The 26,775-nt window shown below is 37.2% G+C and overlaps 1 protein-coding gene across 4 annotated transcripts in view; it reads left to right on the plus strand.

Annotated features, from left to right (window-relative positions):
- CDKL5 (cyclin dependent kinase like 5) overlaps positions 1–26,775 on the plus strand; it is a 213,050-nt gene that overhangs the window by 111,672 nt on the left and 74,603 nt on the right. For all 4 annotated transcript variants that reach the window (XM_041741591.1, XM_041741589.1, XM_041741592.1 and 1 more), the window contains exon 4: positions 24,368–24,413. In XM_041741591.1, coding sequence (XP_041597525.1) covers positions 24,368–24,413 — 46 coding nt within the window. The remainder of the gene's footprint in view (positions 1–24,367; positions 24,414–26,775) is intronic.

The raw sequence follows: 26,775 nt of genomic DNA on the forward strand, positions 1-26,775 counted from the left end.
AGAGATTCACATGCAATGGTAAAAAATAATACATTCCATATATCCTTCCACTAATTGCTTCCAATAGTAACATCTTGCATAACTATAGTAGAGTATCATAACCAGAAAACTGTTATTGCTATAATTCATTGACCTTATTCATATTTCACCAGTTTTACATGCCCTCATATGTGTGTGAATGCATGCACGCGTGAAGTTTCTATCACTTGTGTAGATCCGTGTGACCACCACAGTCAAGATACAGAACAGTTTTATGGCAAGGATCTCTTGTGCTGTTGATAGCCACAGTTGCTCCCCTCCATTCCCCTCTCCCTAACTCCTTGCAAGCACTAATCTGTTCAACTCTATGATTTTGTCATTTTGAGAATACTATTTAAATGGAATGATACAGTATATAACCTTTTGAGATTGGCTTTTTCCCTCAGCATAACTCCCTTGAGGACCCATCCAAGTTTTTGTATGAACCAACAGTTTCGCTTTTTGTTTTTTTTTAAAATGCTGAGTAGTTGTCCATAATATGGAGACACCACTGGTTATTCACCTCTTGAAGGATCTTTAGGTTGTTTCCAGGTTTTAACTATTACAAATAAAACTGTATGAACATTTGTGTACAAGGTTGTTGTTGTTTTAAATGAACAGCAGTTTTTATTTCCCTGGGATAAATGCCCAGGAGTGTAACTGTTGAGTTATAAGTGAATATATAGTTTGTTAAGAATCTGGGATGCTGTTTTTCAAGAGTGGTTTATATTCCCGTCAACAATGTATGAGTGATCTCATTTATCACTGTTTTCAATTTTAGCCATTCTGATAGGTGTGTAGGTGATCTCATTATAGTTTCAATTTGCTTTTCTCTAATGGCTAATAGTGTGCTTTTCACATGCTTAATTGGGATCTGTATATCCTCTTCAGTGAGATAGCTGTGTCTTCTGTCCATTTTCTAATTGTATTCTTTGTTTTATTACTATTGAGTTTAAGGAGTTAAAAAATATATATATATTCTGGATTAAAATCCTTTGTTGGATATGCTTGAAAGCATTTTCTTCCTGCTTGTAGCTTATCTTTCCATCACTTAAGGTCTTCCACAGAGCAAATAATTTTAATTTTGATAAGATCATTTATCATTTTTTCCTTTTATCGATTGTGTTTTTGGTGCTAAGTCTAACTTTTTGTCTAGTTCTATATCCTAAAGTTTTTCTTCTTTGTTTTCTAAACGTTTTATAGATTTACGTTTAAGTAAATGCAAGTCCATGATCTTGTATTTAATTCCATGATCCATTTTGAGTGAATTGTTGTATAAGTTGTGAAATTTTAGGTTGAGGCATGTCTCTTCTCTTCTCTTTCTTGGCTAAGGGTTCCAATTGCTGTAGCATCACCATTTGTGGAAAAATCTTTCCTTCCTCCATTGAATTGCTTTGGCAGACAAAAATCAGTTAGGTGTATTTGTGTGGCCCTATTGATCTGTGTGTTTATCCCTCTGCCAGTATCACACTGTCTTGATTACTTTTCTGTAGCTCTGTAGTAAGCCTTAACATCAGGTATAGTGATTCCTCTCATTTTATTCTGCTTCTTCAAAATTTCTTTAGTGATTCCAGGTCATGTGCCTTTCCATTTTCATTTTAGAATAAATTTGCCTATATCTACAAAACACTTGCTGAGATTTTTTATAGGAATTGCATTAAAGCTATATATCAATTTGGGGAAAATTGGCATCTCGTTGAGTTTTCTAATACATGAGTATGGTTTGTTTCTCAATATCCTTAGAGTTTCTTCAGTTTTTTTTTTTTTCATCAACATTTTATAATTTTTTAAAAGATTTTATTTATTTATTCATGAGAATACACAGAGAGAGAGAAGCAGAGACACAGGCAGAGGGAGAAGCAGGCTCCATGAAGGGAGCCTGATGTGGGACTCGATCCCGGGTCTCCAGGATCATACCCTGGGCTGCAGGCAGCACTAAACCACTGAGCCACTGGGGCTGCCCAACATTTTATAATTTGCAGGGTATAGATCCTGTACATATTTCATTTCCTTGGAGTAACTTTTTTTTAAAGATTTTTGTTTGTTTGTTAGAGCACACATGTGTGCAAATGGGGGTAGGAGCAGAGGGAAAGGGACAAGCAGACTCTGTGATGAGTACAGAGCCCCATATGGGTTGATTCCACAACCCAGAGATCATGTCCTGAGCCAAAATCAAGAGTCCAACACTTAACTGGGCCACTCAGGCATCCCTTTCCTTGGAGTAATTGTAAATGATACTTTGCTTTTAAACTTCTGTCTCCCATTTTTGTTGTTTGCATATAGAAATGTGATTGATTGGGACGCCTGGGTGGCACAGTCCATTAAGTGATTCACTCTTGGTTTTGGCTCAGGTAATGATCTTGCCGTCCTGGGATCCAGCCCCGTGTTGGGCTCTTTGCTCAGTGCAGAGTCTGCTTGAGGTTCTGTCTCTCCCTCTTCCTCTGCCCTTCTTGCTCCTGCTGTCTCTCTCTAAAATAAATATTAAAAAAAAGAAATATGATTAATTTTTTGTGTTGAACTTGTATTTTACAATCCTGCTAAACTTAGTAGTTCTAGGAAGTTTTGGTGGATTCTTGGGATTTTTTTGTGTAAATGATCATGTCATCTGCAAATAGGGTCACTGTTACTGCAATACAGTGTTCAGTGATAGTGATAAGAGCAGACATTCTTTTCATGTTCCTGATCTTAGGGAAAAAGCATTCAGTCTTTCACCACTAAATGTGATGTTAGCTATAGGGTTTTGCAGATGATATTTATAAAGCTGAGAAACTTCCTTCTTATTTCTAATTTGCCAGAGGCTTTTTTTATAATCATAAATTGGTATTTGATTTTGTCAGATTGTTTTATTATATCAGTTGATATGATCATATGATTTTTCTTTTTTACCCTGTTGACATGATTTTCAAATGTTGAATCAGCATTGCATATCTAGAATAAACCCAATGGGTTATGATGCACAGTTTTGTTTTTTAAGATTTTATATATTTATTTTGAGAGAGAACACGAGCCAAGGGGGAGGGGCAGAGGGAGAGAGAGAAGCAGACTCCCTGCCAAGCAGGGAGCTCAATGCAGGGCTCCATCCCAAGACCCTGATCCCAGGACCCCAGGATCATGACCTGAGCTGAAGACAGACATTAAACTGACTGAGCCCCCCAGGTGCCCCTGTGCAGTTCTTTGTATACATCACTGGATTTTATATGCTCATATTTTGTTGAGGATTTTTGTGCATGAGTTCATAAGAGATTTTGATCTATAGTTTCTGGGGTTTTTTGTGTCTTTGTCAAAACCTGTCTCTGTCAGGTTTTGATATCATTATATTAGTAGCCTCTTAAATGAGTTGGGAAATGTTTCCTCCCCCTTCTAATTTCTGGAAGAGATTGTGTAAAATTGGTGTTAATTCTTTAAATGTTTGGTAGACTTCTTTAGTGAACCCATCTAAGCCTGAAGATTTCTTTTATTGGGAACTTTAAAATTGCAAATTCAATTATTTACTAATTATACAACTATTTAAATTGTTTATTTCATCTATGGTTATGTTTAGTAGTTTGTGGTTTTCCAGGAATTCACTCATTCCTTCTAAATTGTCAAATTTGGGAGTGTGAAGTTCATGGTAATGGCCATGGGATTCTAGGGATCTCTTCCATGTTTTCTTCCTGATATTGATGATTTTTTATCATCTCTCTTTTTATTTTTTATTGGTCTTTTTAGAAGTTCATCAATTTTCTTAATCTTTTAGCAGGACCAGTTTTAGCTTAATAGATTTTCTTTATTTTAAAAAAATTTTAATTATTATTTTCCTGTTTGATATTTCACTGATTTCTGCTTTTATCTTAAATGTTTCCTTCTTGTTTGAGGCTTATTTCTTTTTCTGGTATTGAGGTAAGAATTTATTATCGGTTTGAGGCCTTTCCTCTTTTCTAATGTGTGCATTTTGTGCTATAAATTTTTCTGTTGGTACTGCTTTAGCTGCATCACACATATTTTGATGTAATGTATTTTCTTTCATTAAGTTCTGTGAAATTAAAATTCCCTTTGAGACTTTCTCTTTGTATGATGGCTACTTTGAAATTCTTGCCAAATAAATCTAACATCTCTGTGTTAGCATCTCTTGATAGTCTTTTTTCACTCATGTCGAGGTTTTCCTAGTTCTTAGTATGATGACTGATTTTCTATAGAAGCCTGGACATTTTGGATATTATGCCATTAGACTGTCTTATTTAATCTTCTGTTTTATCTGGTCTTTTATGACAATGCTCTGCAAGGCAGAGGGCACAGATGGGAATGGTAGTTCAGTTTCCTCATTCTGCTTCCATTGATACCTACTGGGGAGAGGTTCCTTGTCAATGAGTTAGGGGAGTTAGGCTTCTTATGTGGCCTTCACTGGCACTACTCTGGCAAGGGGTTGGACATGCTCCCCATTTTGCCCTTACTGATGTGAATGGACCATTCACATTGTTTCATTTGGCTGGACCAGAGTGATTGGTTATTGTCTAAATGTTTTCTGTCATGCTAGGCTGCTCCTTGCTTGGTCTTTAGCTTGAGAGAGCAGGCTTTTGTTGGGGCTGTTTTTAATCTCTGCCCATGGGTGTTTCTGGGTTGCTTGTTGAAGTAGTTTTATTAAGGTTGCTTTAAAATCCTTTTCACATAATTCCAACATCTGATTCATCTCTGTGGTGATGTCTCTTGTCTATTCTCATTCAAGTTGTGACTTTCATGGTCCTTGGTATGACAAGTGAGATATATATAGCTATATAGACACACACACATATATATATATATGCATATATACATATATATATGCACACATACCTACATATGCATATATCTATATATATCTACATATCTATATGAACGTATTTTAATTTTGTCATGAGACTCTGGACTTACTTTATTTTATTCAGGAAGCAGCCTCCCTCTTGAGTGGTAGCCTCATGGCTGGCTAGGTGTGTTTGTTCAGCTTCCTGCTTGGGCGGCATCTCCCTGCCTCCCCCCCGCTTGGCTCTTACTCCCACTGCCTTCTTGCGGAAGGGTGAGATGGACATTTTCCTCCTCACTTGAACCTGCTAATAGCTTTCCAGAAAAAAGTGGACCAGTGATTCACACTGCCTTATTGCATCTGCTTCATCCTGCAGACACCAGTAGCAGAGTCTGCTACTCTGTGGCAGAGGGGCCAGAGTACTGTGGCTTGCTTCTGCCTGGAGTGAGATGGAAGATCAGCTCTTGACTGGACTTGCCAATACAACAAGGCAGGGAATGGGGAGCTGTGCCTGCTTGTATGAGGCAGGGGATGGAAGATTAACTTCCTGCCCAGGCTTACCAAGAGAGGCAGCACCAGGTTGGGAGTTAGACAGTTGGAACCCTGCTTCCTGCTTCCTCAGGGTGTGCGTGTGTGTTTGTGCACACATGCACGTGTGCAGAAGTAAAGACTGTCTACCTGCTCAGCCCTACTGAAACCTCAGTGGGTGGTAGTGCAGCTATTCCATTGATGTTTGCCTGGAGTAGGGTGAGTATTGGCCAAAAGATTTTCTCTTGTTAGTTTATCCTTTTTCTGCTCTTTTGGCTGTGAGAACAGACTTTTCTTGGCACTTCATTATATTTACCTCGTGTTGGTTCTAGGTTGGAGGTTTCTAGCACTCTTTTGGGGATTCACAGGAGACAATGGGGAGACCCAGGGAACTCACTGCTGCGGTGTTCCTCAAGTCCTGAAGTCCCGAGGCACTCGGCCTCTTTCCCATCTTGTCTTCCTATGCTTGGCTGTATGTAATATATAGGGATTTTTAGTTTCAGAGGAAGGCTCTGGGAGAAGTGGGGCTATTCCATCTTAACAAAAACTGGAAGTCTCTGTGTGCGTGTGAAAAGTCTGTAAATACTGGTTTATATGACAACATCAGTTTGTTCTTGAAATAAACCATGTATCAGGTACTGTGATTGGCCCTGGGGACTATAGATGGTACTGAGAGGTTGTCCTTAACTTCAGAGACCTCATCATTTTATAGAGTTCAAAATAGATTTTAATTTGCCTCATGACACTCAGGTCGAAAACACAATTCTTTATTTTACAAATGAAACTAAATCTAGCTCTGTACCATGTGGCTTGTGGTATTGGAGCTCCTTTGCTTCCCAGTGACTGATACAAGCCTTCTTTGGTTCATGAAGTACCAGGCAAATGGGGAAGGGGCCTAATCCTTAAGTGCCTTGTTGTTCTCATGGTTACCATTGCTTGTTACTCTGGTTAGCATTAAATCTTTTGCCAGGCACTACCCTCCAGTGGGCATTGTTTCCCTGGCCCCAGCTCTCCAGGCCATGGTGCTTAGTGATCAGACTGGAGGAATCTAGCCAAGTAACACCACCGTCCAAAGTCCTGGACACCCCTCTGCCTCATGCAGAAGCCCCAGCCCTGTGATCCTCCCAGGCCTGGAGGAACATCAGCTCTCTTTGACATTAGCCTATTGGATGGGAAATTCGGCTCCACTGCCTTTGTGAGTGGGCTTTATAATAATAAAGACTGTTAGTTGTCCCTAAGGACAGGAAAAGGCACCCCTCACCCCTAGGGACAAACCCCATGTTCTCGGAGTTCCTCTTGAAACATACTTGGATGATTTGGGAATGCCTAAAGCAGAGCATTTTGAACTTTCTTCCTGATGATAGTGATGATGATAACATTTAGTTCATGTGCTGTTCTGAACACTTTACTTGTATCCTCTTATTCAATCCTAATAGCAGCCTCAGGAATAACTGACATGAGACCCAGTTTTCAGAAAAGGAAATTGAGGCACCTGAGAAGTTCAGTAACTTGCCAAAGGCCACTTACCTAGTAGGTGGTAGAGCCATGATTTAAATTCAGGCAGTTTGGCTCTAGATCTGAGGTTCTTACCCTTCTTCTGGATGTGTGACAACCTTTGAGTTTCACTTTGCTTTATTATTATTTGTTTGAAATCAAGATTGTGTCTGAAAGAAGTGTTTCTGGGTTTCTCTCTCTTTCTTCCTTCCTTTCTTTCTTTCTTTCTTTCTTTCTTTCTTTCTCTCTCTCTCTCTCTCTCTCTTTTAAAGATTATTTATTTATTTATTCACGACAGACACACAGAGAGGCAGAGAGACAGGCAGGTGGAGATGCAGGCTCCATGCAGGGAGCCCAACATGGGACTCGATCCTGGGACTCCGGGATCACTCCCCAAGCCAAAGGCAGATGCTTAACTGCTGAGCCACCCAGGCGTCCCCATATCTTATATTTTAAATTGTTTGGAATATAGCCTTCTAATAATCAGATTTTTAAATTTGTTTCAGAAAGTAAGAAATTATGATTTTGTTAGAAAATTCTCTATTTCCTTTGGTAGTTTAGTGTTCAAGAGAAAAATTAGCCAGGTTATATTTTATTATATATGTCTATTATTTGTCACATTTATTTATACATTTATGATATTTTCTATTGCTTTAGGTGCCTTTTTGTTCAAATACTGCTAGTAGAATAACTAGAAGGTTGTGATTCACAAGTCATTATGGTAATGATTTCCATGCCATTAGATTTAAATTCCACTTTAGGGGCTTATGGTAAGGTACTTATAATGTAATCAAGTTCTGTTCAGAAGAGATTCATGCTGCCCTTTACCTTCTTTTTAAGTGAAAATTTAAATTTCCTCATTTATTTAAAATGAGGAATCAAGTTTTGCTTACATATTCTATGTACTAGGTAGTATAAGTTTGTTCCATTCCTCATAAACATAGTGTTGAATATAAAATTTCTGTCATGTTGTGTTAGAGAATAATGTATAATTTCTCTTAAAATAATTCATTAGTTTGCATTTTCATGTCATTGGTGCTTAAATTTCCATAGGCACTTAACCAGTATGTGATTTATCTGAAGCAGATCTTTCAAATTCATATTGATTTATTATCATTAAATACATTCTTTATTGATGTATAAAGGAATCTTTGTTAGTTCTAGCTCAAGAGAAACCACAGGACTGAGTTTTAAAACTTAAAGTTAATTCATTAAGCAGATATTTGTTAAAGCACTTGGTGTAGTGAGTTCTGCTGGATGTTTGGGATAAAGAACAAAAAAGGGCATGGTTCATGATTGTGGAGAGCCCATATTCTAGAAGAGAAAGTCTCATGACAACATAGTGATTGGGATGTGGTCTCTGCCCTTGAGGAGTTCATAGGCTTTCAGAGCATGAAAATGCCAAATAAATTGCTCATGTCAGAGCTCAGGTGGTTGGTCTTTTTAACAAGATACTGTTTTAGTCTTTATTTTCTGTGATGTTTTTAGTTAAAATTTACATACATAATCTCTATTCTCTCTGTGTCCATTGCCTCATTTCTTCTCAGTCCCTGTAAGATTGTTAAGAGGTTCTTAGAGCAGCTAAAATACGTAACTCATTTAGCCTACTCTTTTGGAGTGTCTTTCTCCTAGGTCTTTGGGACATAGAGTTATGGAAACATCTAGGCTTATGGATCTTACAGTCTGAGATAGGAAGTGAGGCTGAGTGGCAAATCCCAGATTCTAGTGCAAGTATGGTAAGTGCTTAGTTGGAGGTATGGATAGGGTGCTAGGGACCACAAAAAAGGAACATACAAAATAAGCTGGGGGGATCTTGGAGTGCTTCCCAGAGGAAGGTTTTTTTTTTTTTTTAATTTTAAAATATTTTATTTATGTATTTAACACACAGAGAGAGGCAGAGTGAGTGAGAGAGAGTACACACAGTCGGGGAGCTGCAGAGGGACAGGGAGAAGCAGGCCCCTCACCAAGCAGGGAGGCCCGGTGATGGGGTTCCATCCTAGAACCCTGGGATCATGACCTGAGTTGAAGGCAGACACTTATCCAACTGAGCCACCCAGGTGCTCCTCAAGGGAGAGTGTTAATAAGGAAAAAAAAAAATTAATTAGAAGAAGTAGCAGGGTTGGCTTCTTGTGATTTAAGAAGCAGCTTAAAAAAAGTCACCTCTATGGGTAGTCTCTCACTCAAATAAATATTCTGTTGCCTTGCTTTGCTTAGCACAGTACCTAGTACCTGTCACCTAATAGGACCTTGGGAAATGTTTGTTGATTGAATAAATGAATGAATGAAGAAAGGATGAATGCTGGCAGTAGAGTGTAAGCAAGTATGTGTGAAAGTTCACTTGAGAAACCACAAATAATTAGGTGTGACAGGAGCAGGGGTTGTTGTTGTTATTTTGGGGTTTTTCTTTTTCTCTTTTTTTAAGTTAGGAGATGAAGCATAGAATTAAAACCCTATACTGCAAGCCTTGAAAAGTTGCAAGGCTGCATGGTATGTAATACATCTTTCTTTTCCCAGGTGATTGGCAGCAGAGTATGTTTGAAATATCTCTTGTGTGCAAACTGATGACCTCTCAGAGGCCTTTGGAGAATGTTACTAGAAGCAGGTTTCAACTAGAATGCTTCAGTGATCCTCTTGACATCAAATAACCAACCACACAAGAATTTTCTTCAGGTTATATAGTGTTTTTTGGCTAATTCTCTCAAAACAGTGAACTGCTTGAGACTTCTATTGCACAGTTGTTTCAAAGGCATGGCCACTTTTGGGATTTTTGTCCTCTCCTCTTTTGCTTTTTCACTTAAGGTGGCATTTTTTTAGGTCATTCAGCTTCCTTATGTGATGCTGATAAACAGTTCCATGCCTGTACAACAAGATGGTACAATTCAGTTTTGCAGACATTTTTGTTACGTAGCTATTATATGTAAGATAAAGTGCTGGGTACTTGGATTGAAAGGCAAACCAGACTTGCTCTTTCAAAAATATTTAGGCTGTTTTATGTTTGATAACTCCTTTCTTTCTATGGTAAGAGAAAGTGAATCTGGCGTTCTCTAGTCTTCACAATGCATAAAAGAGAAAATAAGTTGTAATTAACATTTTTTAAAAAAGATTTTATTTATTCATAAGAGACATACACACAGAGAGGCAGAGGCATAGGCAGAGAAAGAAGCAGGCTCCATGCAGGGAGCCTGACGTGGGACTTGATACAGGGACTCCAGGATCATGCCCTGAGCTGAAGGCAGGTGCTCAACTGCTGAGCCACCCAGGCATCCTAAGTTGTAATTAACTAGATACTTTGAAAATAAGTTTTTAAGAAAAGAAAAACTGTTGCTACCTATGTTGAATATAATTTTCAGTTTTCTACTGGACATGGTTACAGCAAAATGGTGACTCGGAATTTGTTTCAGATTTTAGTTGTACCATTTTTGTGTGCATGTGTGTGAGCGTATCTTATCAGAATGCATGATCATGAGGTCCCTAGAGGTAATCCAGTTCAGTTGTTTGAACAGAGAGCTTCTGAGTTTCTCTCACTCTCAGTCTTTTACATTTTGGCAAAGTAAGCTGGAGGATCTTATGCCTTAGTAGCTTTAAGATGCTATATAGAACATAATTTCTGTTGCTTTTGAACTTCAGAGTTCCCTTAAGCATGTTTCTGTCCTGAAACCCAGGCATATTTCTCATGAATTAGAAGAAAACATGGTGTTTTGGCTTTCTTTACCGGTTTTCAGTACTCTCATTTTTCTTCCTTTATAGGAAAATGCAAAAGTAGGACCCAAAATGAAGATTTATAGATTTTAGATTTTTTTATATGCATGTACAATTTATCAGCTTATTGATGAAGAAAAGCAAAATAGAATCAAATTCTCGTGGTTTTTTTTTGGTAGAATCAGAAATTCTTAAGCGGTGGTTTTATAATCATTTGAGCAGTAATGTTTCTAACTTGAACAGAAGTTGTGAGTATATACTCATGGGTCTGGTGTTTTGTTTTGTTTTGTTTTGTTTTTTAATGGGTCTGGTTTTTGTTAATGCTCCCAGGAAGCAGTGAGCAACTTGCCTCTATCATAGGTAACTCTACTATTGTTAGCATTCCATACATTGTTTACCCACCAGTGTCTGCAAAACTTAAGTATGCTGACTTCATTAGTATCTACACAATTCCCTGGAAAAAATTGGCCCTGAGAAAGCTAGGCACAGTCATTCCTTCCATCAATAAAGGGATCTGTAGCAACCGATCTATCATTACTAAAGCAGGACAGTAGATTTTTGTCTTCATTTGGACCATGTTTTTTTATGTAGTTCATCAGTCAATTATAGTTAAAAACTTTTTTTTCCCTGTCATTGTACCTGAATCTTTATATATTTAACAGAGGTAATATTTATGGAATATCTGGTGATGTATCTTGGATCAATAAGTTGGATTTTTTTTCTCCTTTTTCTCCTATCATGGTTTCAGGTAAGAGAGTAGAGTGAATGCCTCTTTGTAGGGGAAATTACTAAGACTTAAAAGAGAGATGAAAGGCAGCCATTCTGGGTGCCAAAGGGATGTGAGCCAAACAGGCAGAGTTAGGGCAGGCAAGTCTTGACATTCTCTCTTCCCCTGTCCTCCATTACCTCAGGGAACTGAAATTCTGTATTTAGAGAGGGTAAAGCCAAAAGTGAAGGAAGCTTATGCCCTCTTCCCCTCTTTGAACTGAAGGAACTGCCTGGCAAGGTTGCCTCATCATAGTAGAAGCAGCAACAGCAGAGTAAAATGTGGCATGCTGTGGTTAGGTGGAGGGAGAGAGGATTCTTGGGTCCCCTTCATCTTGTGATTGGCTTCTAAGGAATCTCAAAGTTACTGCATACTCCAAGTGGCTGGGTTGAGAGCCAGTGAACCTGTCAGTAGGAATGCTATGTTGAGGGGCAAGCCAATAACACTGTAGTTGATTGTTAGGTCATGGGTATAAATGAGATTGAGGAGTCTGGATATCTTCACCAATTACAGCTGAGGAGGAGCCAGGCCTGGGCTATAAGCCAAGAGCACATACCTGAGTCCACAGTCCCTGTGGGGTCCAACAGCAGCATCAGGCCAGTGTCTGGGGTCCAGGCCTATAAGGAACCTTGTCTTTTGGAGACCAGAGTCCCAGGGGACAGCAAAAGAGCCTATGTATATTTATCTGAGAGCCCTTCCCTTACCACAATGAAGTTCTGTAACCCCAATCCACACCCATTCATCCATCTGCCATCTTGGTAGAAACAGAAAATCTGAGGGGGAAACTGAGCATGTACATGAAAGAGACCATAGGGGATCCCTGGATGGCTCAGCGGTTAAGCATCTGCCTTTGGCCCGGGGTGTAGTCCTGGAGTCCCAGGATTGAGTCTCACATCAGGCTCCCTGCATAGAGCTTGCTTCTCTCTTTGCCTATGTGTCTGCCTCTCTCTCTCTCTCTCTGTGTCTCTCATGAATAAATAAATAAAAACTTAAAAAAAAAAAAGAAAGAAAGAGACCATAAACTAAAAAAGACTGAGCTACCATGGAATGCAAATTAAATCAAGGTCAGAGCTTGGGAAGAAAGGTTAAAAGTTACAGAAAACTAAAAGGCTACATTTTCTTGGCACATCTTAGTTTTAGTCTTTGAGGATGTATTTCCAGCATTAAATTTAAATTTTGTACTCTTTGTTCACTATGGAACACAGCTTAAAGTCAATGATTGTCTGATTGAGGATGTAGATTGCTTGCATTTGGCATGCCTAATTAATACTATCTTCTCAATTGATCACTAGAGGTGAAGTTTTCATTTTCTCATTATCTGCTTATTGTTGTAAAATAAGGGCAAAATGAAATAAAATTTGAACACAATTGCACAGTAACTATAGTACAAACATGATGGTTAACATTACTAAACTAAAATGCCCTCTGACAGGCATCCTTGCCATGTACTCTTTGAGATTTCCTTTCACTTGCGGATATAACCACAGTCTGAGTGTGGTATAGACAAAATGATTTGAGAGCATCTGTATATGATGTCTGAAAGAGTTATATGAAAATCAGGTATCTCGAATTTTGTATGACTTATAAATACGGAGCTAAATTGTTTTGAAAGTCTCTTTCTATTGAAAAGAATTGTTATTTTCTCTGCAATAGGGGTTAGTAAAATTTGTTCTTTGGATACCTGATTTTTCATCTTAATAACTGTATTTTATTTTTTGAACTTTTTAGTAATTATAATATTAAAATAGGGTAGCAAATTTATATTGATCTATGAGATAAATTATTTTTAAATAATTCATTTTAAATCTTTTGAGATATAATTTACATATAAGCATATACCTTCTTATATACAATAAGATGTACCCATTTTAAGTGTACAGCTCTATGTGAACTAATTTCCTTAATCATGGTTACATCTTTTGATAGTATCAGCCACTGCCCAGGTTGATATTGATTCACTAACAGGCATTCTGGGCCTATTAGAAGTACTTACAGGGGCTTTCCAGGTATGTTGGCTTGTTTGTACTGATCGACTAAATGTTCCTAGACTTTTATGGTTTTTATTCTTATATTTGTGGCCTCAAGTCTCACACTATTACTGGATATATTCATTTTAATGTTCAAATAAAAAATAGTGGAAGACTTTAGTGTAGGAATTCCAGTGGCCTCCTTAAGAATGTGGCTTACATTTACAAGAGAGCCTCTCCTTTTGTTTTTTTCTTCCCACAAAACTGATGGTCTTTTATCTCACCTCTAGAGGCTCTTCACTTCTTTCTACTCCACATGGGCCCAAGAATTTCCCTTTTTCTTTGATTTCCCCCAAACACCACTAATACAAAATGACTAGACGTTTGCAGCAGGTTTGCACTAAGAATTTGGTGGCCACGTTACTAAACAGCACCATAAGCACAGTGTTGGCCAGTTCTCAGATCTGCAACTATTTCCATCACTAGGAATGCTTTGTATCACACAAATATTAGATATTAGTAGTTATGTGATATCTCTGCTTTCATATTATGTTTTTCCAGGCTAAAGGAAATCTCACTAGCTTTGTCACAGAATGGAGTAGAGGTGACGGTGAAGGATAACAATCTTTATTTTATTGTTTCAGGTGGAGAAATAAATAAATACTAATTTTTAAGTGAGTAAGCCTTCTTATATAACTTGACAAATATGGGCAACCTTGCAACTGCAGCCATTTTATAGCAGTGCTAAAGAAGAAATTTTTAGGGGTGCCTGGGTGGCTAAGTCAGTTAAGTGTCTGCCTTCAGCTCAGGTGATGATCCTGGGACCCAGAGATCCAACCCCCGTCTGGCTCCCTGCTCCAAGGCTGTTTCTCCCTCTGCCCCTCCCCCTACTTGTGTTCTCCTGTACGTGTTCTCTCAAAAAATTTTTTCATTTTTTTGAAGATTCTATTATTTGAGAGAGAGAGAGAGAGAGCACATGTGTGCATGGCGGGGCGGTGGGAAGCCAACTTCCTGCTGACCAGGAAGCCTGATGCAGGGCTCCATCCCAGGACCCTGGGATCATGACCTGAGCTGAAGGCAGACACCCAATCAACTGAGCCACCCAGGTGTCCTAAAGAAGAAATTTTTAACAGAAAGAAAGCAGTATCAGTTTTGCAGTGCATTTTTATGATCTGTAGGAGGCCAGAGTAGCCAGATAGCAAAACAGGTTTTTAATCAAGACGCTATAATTCCTTTTGAGTTTTAAGAGCTTATTCAAATACTTGACTACTAAAGGGCTTCTGAAGAGGGCCAGATGAAAACTTTGAAGGGTCTTATGTTTCATAATCTTCATTTTTTGGAAACTTTTTAAAGAAAGGAAGTACTCCAAGTGGGAATGCAAAGGGCTAGAATTGGGATAGGAGTCAGGTAGAGAACTGTGGACTGATTTGAAAAAGATTTAGAAGCCAAAATCCAACAGCACTTGAATGGATTTGGGAGTGCAGACAAGGGAGATATCAAGAATGATCCTAAATATCCAGCTAGATTTTTATCTGTTCACTGAGATATGGGGACAGAAGACAGGACCAGGTTCAGAGGGGAAAAAAGAGGGAATGGTGAGGCATTTTATCTAGATATTTTATATTTCATTTACTGTTATCTTACATCAGTAAAGATTTCTGGAGGGCATTTCCAGCCCAGAGGAGGGCAGAAGAGATATGACGTTTTAATGGAAATAAATGACAAACTAGGTTTTGCTACATAGGAATTTTATTACTGACTTGGCTTGAAGGCAGTTGTTTTTGATGTAAATCTTAAGATTCCACTTCCCACATCTTCCTTTTTTGGCTGCATGCTCTCTCATATTCTTGATAATGTATTAATATTTTCATGAGACTATCCTCGTTTTAGAAGCTGAGCATTTAGTAAATTATGAGTTTTCCTTGTAATGCTTTTTAAAATGTAAGAGTTTTTATGAAGTACTCTTAGCATACAAATCATGGACATTTTAGAATTTACACCAGTATTTCCTGTAACAATATCCCCATAAGATGAACCTTTGTAGCAGTTTTGTTAGCTTTGTATGACTGCTGAATTGTTTTGGGCCAGTTGAAAAAGCATAACTGAATTTTTAACAAAAATGTAAATAGGGGAGCCTGGTGGCTCAGTGGTTGAGCAGCTACCATTAGCTCAGGTCATGGGGTCCTGAGATCCAGTCCCGATTCAGGGGAGCCTGCTTCTCCCAATGCCTGTGTCTCTGCCTCTCTCTCTCTCTGTCTCTCATGAATAAATAAATAAAATCTTAAATTAAATAATATATTTTTATATATCTTTTGGTATATTCCACTCTATGTTTAAATGGGGCCATATTACAAAAGTTATTATAAAAGTAATCATTTTATGAAAATGAGATGAGTATAAACATTTTAGTGCCATGATTAATAGCTTTAATAATTTTTGAAGAGTTAGTCTTTTAATCAACTCATTTTTACCTAAAATTTGTATTCACAGTATATTCTTTAAAAAATTTTTATTGATCTCCTCAAAATGTGATCAGTTTTTCTTTTAAGGGGAAGTGTTTTTAGTAGAACCCCCAAAACAGTTAAAATGAGTAAACTAGAACAGAGTTTTTCAATGCCAGCAATTTTGACATCTGGGACTGGGTAATTTCATGGGGGCCATCCTGTGCACTGTAGGATGTTCAGCAGCAGCCCTGGGCTTCACCCAGTAGATGCCAGTAGCCCTCACTCCATCCCTTTGCGACAACCAAAAGGATCTCTAGACATTGCCAGATGTCCCCGGAGTGGGGGGAGGTACACAGTCTCTACACTGAGTGCCACTGAACTAGATTTATGTTTAAGTCTCAAACACAATGTTGTGCTTAAAAACAAAAAGCTGTTGCGAAAAGATGCTCACAAGTAACATGCCACTTACGTGATTTTCAGTGTTCAAAACAGTAGTAAAATTGCTTATGGGTAAATTCATTTGTAATAATAAAAATGTGCATGGGAGTGGTACATAACAATTTCAGGATAGAAGTTACCTCTAGGGAGAGAAGTTATGGGAGTGAACGAAGGTATATTTATGTCCTTTTACATTTCAACAAGAGAGAATGATCAGAAGCAAATCAACATATTATTGACTTAAATCTGACATTTTTCCTGTATATTTACATGATCAATCTGTTTTGAACTCCTGTGGCATAACACTTGTACTTTTAAACTATTGTTATAAACTTTAATTTACTGACATGCATTATTACATATCAACATATTGGCTTAGGTGTATATGATATGCTTCATTTACTCATGTCAAACCTAAGATGTCATATAAAACCTCATATAAAGTAAGGGCCTAATAGACTGTTCTTAGATGACTGACTGACAGAAATGCTCTCCTTTTCTATAGATTGTTTTCCTTCCTGATATGGTCTGAAATACTTCAATTTGGTAGTTAACCTAACTTTTAATATTGGCAAACTACGGTAGTTTGTGTGCAATAAATAATACAAGTAAAGAGATTTCTTGGAAAGCAGTTTAGTTTTCATCATTGTGTATCCTGGTTAATAACTTGTATTCTATGGTACTTGGCAAACACATGTTAGTTGTATCTACCTGCCATGTAATGTATCCAGTGCTTTATTTACTCCCACTTCCTAATTTTGCTCATAATGTTAAAAGTAATTTCTTTAAGTTGTTTAAGAAGGTATCTGTAACATAAGAGAATAAAGATGAAAAAATGAAATTTTTGCACATACTTTTAGGTGTATAAATATTATAACACATTAGAAAACTATTTGAACATTTTTATTGGTGATAACATGTATTTTTGAGAAAGACACAGGTGAGAAATAACAATGCCACCCCATTGTGGAGGTGTGCATGTTTCAGAATATATCCTTTTTATTTTTATTTTTTTAAAGATTTTATTTTAAAAAAAAGATTTTATTTTATTTGTGAGAGACACACAGAGAGAGAGGCAGAGACACAGGCAAAGAAAGAGGCAGGCTCCATGGTGGGAGTCTGATGTGATACTCGATCCTGGGACTCCAGGATCATGCCCTGGGTGGAAGGCAGGAGCTCAACCGCTGAGCCACCCAGATGTCCCCAGAATATATCCTTTTTAACAACAAAATTTATATCTGTGGCTTGTGAAGGTGGTAGAGCATGACCATGGGTGAGAAATGGCCTCCAGAATCAGACTTCCTAGTTTTAAAACCTTAGCTCTATTTCTTCTTAGCCATATGATCTTAGGGTAAGTTACAGAACCTCATTAAAACTCAGTGTTGAATCACTATGTTGTACACCTGAAACTAATGTAACATTGTGTGTCAACTGTACTCAAAAAACAAACAAAAAATCCCCATACAACTCAGTACATCCTGATTCATAAAATGAACATGATGGTAAGATCTTCTTCAGAGAGTGATTTGAGGATTAAATGAGATAATAAATGGGAAGCACTTAGCATAGGGCATGGTGCAAAAGTATTTAATCTGAAATAAAGCTTGCTCTTTCAGGTACCATATTGGTCTGTCTGGCAACAGTGTCTACATTTGCAGGGTTTTGCATGTCAATGTGTAAAAGAACTTAATTAAGATGGTTGAGGTGTTTACATACAAATCATGGACTGAAATATTTTAAAATACTTTAGTGTCAAATTGTATCTCCTGCAATTTGGATGAAGAAATAAAGATTTTCTCCTAAGGAATGGCTTCCTCAGGGAGTAATTAATACGAAATGAATTGTATAGTATAAACTTCGGAATCCACTAATAATAGAGTAAAATAAAATCACTTTTTTTTCTGTTCTCTTTTATAATGCATGTTCGATATTTTAAATTACAGAGCAAAACATTTAAAATAATGATTCTTGATACTTCTTTATAAAGTATATGGTCAATTTAGAGAATTCACTGTTCCAGAGCATAATTAAATCAAGTTATGTAACTGCATTTTAAATAACTTAGTAAATTTTATGATTGTTAATACCAATTATTTGCTTTGCCAGCATTTTGAGGAACAGTTGATTCTGGCCATAAACCAATGACTGGGGAGCTTTAGACAGTCGATAGCAGGAGTCAGTTTTGGTTACAAGTCTCTGTGTCCAGGATGGTTGTTCGATGATAGAGGCATGATTTTTATGTGGTGGAGATCTTGAGAATACTGGAAGAAATATAGGTCCTCTGGATATTTTTCTATTTTTTACTACTCATAAAATTTATTTTTCATTCTCTTTCTAATTTTTTTTTCAGCTGAGGAAATTTATTTTGGTAAATGTTAAATGCCTTGATATAGCTTGTTCACACATGGAGATAGCAGTACAATTTAGGAACCTCTATCTTTTTGCATTTGAAAGTAATTCAATTTTGAGACAAAATTAAGGGTGATGCATGGAATTATTATTAATGGTTTTTACATATTTTATCATATCATTAGTTTATTGTTCATAATGTCAGCTTTTAACTAATTGTTTTAACGAAGTAAGATACTGAAACAAGTAGAAAATTATGCCTATCATGCTGACTACAGCTGGTGACATTCTGTTGCAGACGTTGTGGGGGCAATGGCATGCTCTTGTGAATAAATTGAATTTAAAACACAGTTCTTTAGAACTATTTTTCATATATTTTTCTTCTGTCTACACCCGTATTATGTGTAGCATCTCAGGGTGGTAGTACAAGTAATAAAACTTGATGTATCACTTTTTACCTCTCCAATAAATACCCATGAAGAGATTTTGAAAAACCAAAAACTCCTAAAATTTCTGTAAATTAAGAAACCAGAAATTGAAGATTGTTAGCAAAGTCCAGGGAGGTGGATTGAAAAATACAGAACATCATGCTCCTTATTCTGCTTTCTGAACCAGAATAGGGCAACCTATCAAAATGGAGTAGCAAAAAGGCTTGGTTGGACCCATGCCCCACTGAAGCTGGAAACAGGCAACCATCTAACTGTCATCTGACCCTGAGGGAGCTGGACTTCTCTGTCCCCCGAGTAGCCTACATCAGCACCTGTATTGCCAGATCTTTTCAGAGACTAAGCACCCCAACTACAATATGACAAGAAGCAAAGAAGGACTGGAAGCAGCAAGTTGCATCATAGGATTCATAGACCCCCATGGCAAGGTGTGGTGAATGTAGAGGAGAGGGAATGGGATGTGCTAGGAAGTGGAGGTTCAGCAAACAACTTATTCTAACAACCCTGCATAGGTGATCCAGCCTCAGACCAGCCAACCCAATGAGAAGAATGTTTGCTGGAATCCAGAGTTTGACATTGGACTCAGGTGCATTGATGTGCTTTTGAAGTTCAGGTGGCTGAAAAACCCCAACTAGCCCTTCATGTGCCAGGCCTAGTGAATCTCTTCCAATCTTAGTAGAGATGAGTTTAAAAAAAAAAAAATAGGGATGTGTACCTAATGGGAAGATAAAGAAAACTTTGCTCTGAAGATTTAAAAGCAATAGTTCTAAAAATGAGTTTTTGTAATAAGCAGATGCAGTCTTCTCAAGGAAAGCCAGGAAGATATGACCTCTATAGTGAGAACAAGCTGAAACAAGGGAAAAATTGCTAAGTTGAAGTCAGCTGAAATAAGATGATAAAGAAACCTAAAATGGAAGAAGTAAAAGAACAAAATTGATGCAGCGATTTTGATTAATTCACTCATGAAATATTTACTGAACCTACTATGTGCCTGCTATTCTAGGCACTTATGCAGTAGTGAATAAAATATAAAAAGCAAGTATGAAAGATCCAACCTAAAAGTTACAAGGTTTCTAGTGAAAAATATTAGGAAAAGAGATCTAGAAACAGCATTTAAGGTTGCTAGAAGAAAACTTTCCTAATTTCATTGATTTTCAGATAATATTAGTTCAATGCTCCCCCACCCAGACTCTCTTCTAGATATATTCTGGTAATTTAAATTATATTCCAAGGAAAAGGAAAAGTCCTAATAGGATCTAGGCATAAACCAAGTTATCTATGTTGGAACAAAAATCAAATTGGCCTCAGACTTCATTTTCTTCTTGAAAGAAGAAGAAAGTGTATGGAGTAAAAGTACATGGATTTTATTATAGACTTTACTCCTATGTGCTGGAAAATTGTTTTATTTTATTTATTCATGAGAGACACACACACAGCGAGGCAGAGACACAGGCAGAAGGAGAAGCAGGCTCTATGCAGGGAGCCTGATGTGGGACTCGATCCTGGGTCTCCAGGATCACACCCCGGGCCCAAGGCAGTGCTAAACCTCTGAGCCACCGCGGCTGCCCTGGAAAGTTGTTTTAATAAACACACAAACCTACAATGTCTGTGATGTGAATGGCACTCTCCAGGGCTTTACAATGCATACAACTTTACTGGGACCCTGAAGATAGTGGAGAATGTAAGGCTGCCTTCTCAAAATTTTATCCCTGCCAAGTTGCCATGCATGTGTGAGGACTTGCCCACATGTAATGACTTGGAAAATAGGGTACTTCCTCAGAAAGCCTCTCAAAGATGCACATTAAGCAAAAACTTAATGCAAATCAAGCTCTAAAAAAATGTGAAAACCACTGTAGAAAAAGACTAGATGTAAAGATCAAAGCCAATCAAATATATAAAGCAATACAGATTACATATAATTGCTCACATGTGTGTAATTACAAATTAAGTACAGCAGCCAAAATCTATCCTCAAAAATAAATTTGACAAAACGGTAAAAGAAGAACCAGGGTCTATATAATCCCAGATTAATTTTAAACAGGTCACAATAGGGGCCTCTGGGTGGCTCAGTTGGTTAGGTGCTAGATGCTTGATTTTGGCTCAGGTCACGGTCTCAGGTTTGTGGTATTGAGCCCCATGCTGAGGTCTGCTTGAGATTCTTTTCTCCTCCTTTTCCTTTCCCCTCTGCTCCTCTCCCTGTTCATGTGTGCTCTCTGTCTCTCTCAGATAAAAATAAATAAAACAGGTCAGAGTAATTTAAATTGGTTCTAACATAAGAATCAACAGATCAGTTGTGTAGACTAGACTAGAAAGCTCTGAAAGAAAATCTGAAGCATATATGTAAGAATGCTGAGATAGAACAACTAAAAAATCCATGGTAGAAAGTATTGGGAAAATTGATTCAGTATTCAGAATTATATTAAATACAGATTCTTTTACCATGTCATATATTAAATTACAGATGGATAAAGACAAGGAAAGAAATCATTAAAATACTGAGAAATAAATGTGGATGAATATTAACCATACTCAAGCTAAGTAAGGACTTCAAACACAAAAGTAGTGGACATAAAGGCACATATACAAAAAATGTGACTAGTAATAAGTTATTTTCAACAACAACCAGACTCTAAATAATTTAATGACCACATCAATCTGGGAAGAATTTTTGTAACAAAATTTGGCAACGGATTCACATCTATGAATCATCAAGAAAAATATTAACCTCAAAAAAAAATATTAACCTCAGTAGACCTTTTTTCATTGACCAATTGATAGAAGGAAACTTCTCTGACCTCACTGATGTCTAAAGACTTTTTTCAGTGATTGTGTTTACTATTGGCTATGGTCGTAGAGTGGGTGTTTTTATATATTGTTGAAGGGAACTGTGAAATGATGTATTTTGGGATATCTGTTTTGGCAGTATTAGGAGCCTTAATGTTCCTTTTGACCCAGTTATATCACTTGAAAAATTTACTCTATGGAAATAAAGATGCAGATGTTGAAGTATGTTCATTGACAGATCAGTTAAATAACAGTCCATTAAGAAAATAATGGTTTTAAAAATTATTTAATGACAGGTTAAAATGCACACCTCATACATACAGTATCAAGTGAAATAAAAACATGTAACACCATATACAATATTACTATTCCAATTTGAGAAAAATTTACTGGGAGAAAATAAATGAAAGTGCTAGCAAGGATTATGTCTTTTATATTTTATGTTTTCTGTAATGAATCTGCATTATTTTTCTAAGCAGTTTGGATAAAAGTGAAATGTTAGGTTCTTTCCAGCATCTTCTGTTATTTTAAATGCATGTAGTTTCCACTAAGCATTGAATTGATTTTATGTGGAAAACTCTTATCTGTTTGGCTTCATTCTTTAAATATATAAACTGTATTGAGTGAAAGAGAGAGAGAGAGAGAATTTGTGTGTGTGTGTTTGAGAGAGTGAGAGAGGATTTCCATGGTATTGGTGAAAGGATAAATAAAAGAATAAACATTTCATTTTATTTGACCCATTTTCAGGCACTGTTTTATACAGTTCATTCTATTTGAAATGCCAGAAATTAATCAGTTTCTTTCTTCAAGATGATGTAACTAAGTTCGTTGTAAATGTAAATTTGTAGTCCTATCCTGGGTGAATTTGAACTAAGCAAGACCGTTTATAAAATCAGACAAAGTTAACACTTAGGATTCAATAAAAAGATGCCTTGGGACTCCATTTAGAGTGCAATATACGATGAAGCATGACTTAGAAGAACTCTCAGCTGAAATGTGAGCAGTTTTTTTTTTTTTTTTAAGATTTTATTTTTATTTATTAGAGAGAGAGAGAGAGAACATGAGCAGGGGGAAGAGTAAAGGGAGAAGCAGTCTACTCGCTGAGCAGGGGAGCCTGACTGGGGCTCCATCCAAGGACCCCTGAGATCATGACCTGAGCCAAAGGCTTAACCAACTGAGCTGCAGTGTGAGCAGTTTTACTTTCTTCCTGGATGCATATCATGCTGCCTCCTTGTGCCTGGAGCCGAGTTTCCTGAGAGCGTTTGTTCTTTCTCTTATGTCATTCGTAGGTTGCTGGCTAGAGCCTTTTGAAAAGAAGCAGGGTGAGAAAATGGTATGAGTGTGTTAAGAGGGAGCAGCATACCTAGCAGAGTTACCAGGCACAACATGTACTAATATTCTAGCTGATTGTCCCCCACATTACTTTGAATTTGCAGTTATTCCTTCCCAATAACGAAACCCTTCCAATATCGGAAAGTACCTGGAAGGCTGAGTACAAATAAATTGTATCCTGGAAGCTGTCTGTACTCTACAATTCTATCAATCCTCCATTAACAACAAAAATATAATACTCTTAAGAACCCTCTTCCTCAATAGTCTACAGCACTTTCAGAATTCTTTTTCCTATAGCAGAGATGAAAGTTTGAAACAGGTTCTTCTTATTTCAAGGGGCAGATGAGAAGCAGAAAGGGTTTTATTTCTCAGACCTAGTTATGACTCAGGGTTTGTTGTTGAGCATAAGAATTAAAGTGGTCATTTTTCTTTTATTCCTCCTTCCTTTCATGATCCCCCTTTGCTTTTGTAAACAGCTATAAAAAGTGTATATTTTTAATAAGTTAATGATGTGTACCTTGTTGGTTATTGTCTGCATTTTTACAGCCTTTGTTTTGATGCAGGGACAATCTTTTATTAAAAGATTTGCTCCTACAGATCTGAAAGTATACCCACTTAGAGTACAAAAAAGCAGACCTGAGTCATTCAGAAGACCTTTCTATGTAACATGTTGACTTTGAAAAATCTATATATTATTTTGCCAAAAGCTTTTTTTGTTCCTTTTATAGACCAGAATTAGACATGAGTTATTTAACCTCGTGGTGCTTAGTTCTGAGCATTGCCATTTCCTTTCCAGCCCTTATCTTTTTTTAAATGTTTCAGTTTAAAGTAGAGTTCTATTCAAAAACTACCATTCAGGAGAGCGAAATAAGGGCAGGAGGGAGATAGTGATTGATATTTGGCCTCAGATGTTTGTCCCTCTTTAGGTTTGAAATGGGGGACAAGTATTGTAGAAGTCTTTTCTCTGTGATAGAAGCCCAATGACAATGTGTCCCTGAGTTTCAGAAGGAAGTACAGATGATGGTATATTATGTTGTCAGTCATTCTGGCATTTTTGTGTAGCCTCAAGACATTGACATTTCTGGTTTATCTGTGGTCTATCACCATCTCTGCTCTTGGTCCCCTTCTTTCTTCCCCTTATTTTTTTTCCTTTTCTGACAATGTCTGCAGGGTGGTAAGAAAGAGAATTTTGGAACCAGGAAATGAGGGGCTGGGAAAGACGAGGATCTATTTTTTTACTCTCAGGTTCCTTGCTTCTGTGTCCCTGAATATACCCCCAGACAGTTGGGATTCCCAGTTTCAAAAACACTGGGAAATGACTTTCTGCCTCTTTTCTTCCTTTGCAGGAAACACATGAAATTGTGGCAATCAAGAAATTCAAGGACAGTGAAGGTATATATATATATTTTTTCTTTTTTCCTTTTTGTATTTAGTTCTTGTGAATAGAATATGGAAGAGATGGGATCTAGCTAATTAGACTTTGTTCCTGAAATTTTAAAGCCTCCATCTCAGAAAGTGAATATAGCTTATTTAATATCATGCTTTGCTTTGTAACATTTAGCTCCTTCTGTGTTCATCGTTTCAAATCTCATGATACTAGAAAATTCATCTTGTATTTTAAGGTATAGTCAGCATTGTGGAAATCTTGCTTCAAATGCCGGGTAGAAGGCATGCTATTTATGCCTTTTCTAAATATTGTTAAAATGAGAAAACTGATTTGAAATAAATACTTTTGTGAGTTCACACAAGTAGCAAGTGCTGTTTGAAGGGCTTTGGTATTGGTTACTATGATCTCTGGTTTCTAGTCAGGTAGAAATACAAGGATAAGTGGTATGTAGATGGTATCAAGAAAGTGATTTTTATATTTAGAATAACTCATTGGAAGAATAAAAGCATTTCAAGAAGAAATACCATAGTTGGAGTCCTTGGTCACACATGACCAGACCATTTCAGATGGAGTATTAAAATTACCCTATGCTGGGTAAGAGAATTTAAAATAAAGCAACAAAAAAAGAGTCATGTAAAAAATATAAATAAATAAAGCATTTCAGTCATTCATTAGGTTTTAAATCTAGACTATTGGCCATTTAAAGATAGCCAAGTAGAAAACTTATTTAGGAAGGTATACATGGCCTTTCAGAAGCTCTAGACAGCACTTTTCCTTTTTTTTTTTCCCTACAGAGACCCACAGAAATATTTTTTTACATTCTAATCCAATATCCACATACATAATGTCCTAAATATAACTGAAGCAAAAGTGCCACAAAATTATTATACTAATGTGAGGTTCTTCATTTTCTGTTCTTTCCTGCTCATATAAATTCACATAAATGCCTATTTGTGGTATAACACTGATTTTTACCTCTGAAGCATAACCTGCCTTGTGAAAAATAGTGCTAAGAGGCACCAGCATAGCATCAATTTCCCTACCTAATTGGAAGTATGGCAATAGCAGTCGTAGCCTACCTCCATCAGCACACATTGAGTACTGCAAGACAACAGGCTCTATGTGAACAGTTTCATCACCCATACTTTAGACACTTAGCAAACATTAAAAAACAAAAAGGGCTCACTAACAAAGTCCCGGGATAGATTCACAAGTATTTGATATACCTACCTCTGATGTGGAGCACATGCACATCATCTGGGAAACCTTAGTAGCCATTGTCTTGCCAGCCTTTAAAGAGAAGGCAATAAATACTTTTAGCTTGTTCTAAAGAAAAAAAAAAAAACTGCTTCAAATGATGTATCTGTAGTCTCACAGGAAACAGTAGCCCCAGGCCAGTCCACTCTGAGACCATTGGCAATGAGCTCTTTGAGCAGTGGCTTTGGGCTAACCACAGGTGGTGAAAAGACAAATAGTGATCTATTAAAAAGAGTGGTTGCAACAGTAAATCAAAGCATGACCTTTGCCTTCATGTAAAGACCTCTGGCTGTGTATTCATCTTGTAAGGCACATGGTCAGGCGTCAGTTACCACCAAAAATAATAATTGTTGTGAAGTTTTTGAAAAGCAGTACAATCTAGGTCACATATGCCATTGCTTAAAAAAAAAAAAAAAAAAGAAAAAACACTAAGTGCTATATTTTTCACAATCCCTGTTCTGTGCATCCCAATTCTTAGCTTCAGTTAATGTATTCATACCTGTGTGCTGATATCTTCAGAGTGGTAATCAATAGCGTATCTGTTGAAATTTATGAGCACTGAGTCAGGTGCTGTAATTTCAGGAAATCTTAATTCTTAGTATAATTAAGACCTGTAAATAAAGAGCAGTAAAACAGGGTAGGAAGCAGTCAGTGCCTGAATGAATTTGAATAATTTTGAGGCAAGAGACATTGTTTCTAGCTGTTGGATCTTGGGAGTGTATGAATAGTCCAGACACTATACAAAACATTTGATCAGCCCTCATTTCTGTGTGCTGATAAAGCATGAATCCCCTCAGCCCTCATCTCTGCCAGACCATTATCAGTTACCATACCTTACAGACATGCAGCCTTATCACCCATCCAATTTGTAGACGGACACCTTTGTAGGTATACCCATGTATACATACTTCTAGAAAGATACTTCCTTAACATTTCTGTGATAGAATCTGAAAGCATGCAATTATTCATAACTTTTTAGCTCCAGTTCTATTCTAGGCACACTTTCCTACTCTTTCTAGCTCTCTCTGGGAGGTTGCATACTCTTCTTTTCTGCCTTTACCCTTTTCCTCTTATCTGAGTAGAATCTTGCTTAATGGAAGTAAGGGAATG

The sequence above is a fragment of the Vulpes lagopus genome, chromosome X (assembly GCF_018345385.1).
Source record: "Vulpes lagopus strain Blue_001 chromosome X, ASM1834538v1, whole genome shotgun sequence".
Classification (NCBI taxonomy): Eukaryota; Metazoa; Chordata; class Mammalia; order Carnivora; family Canidae; genus Vulpes; species Vulpes lagopus.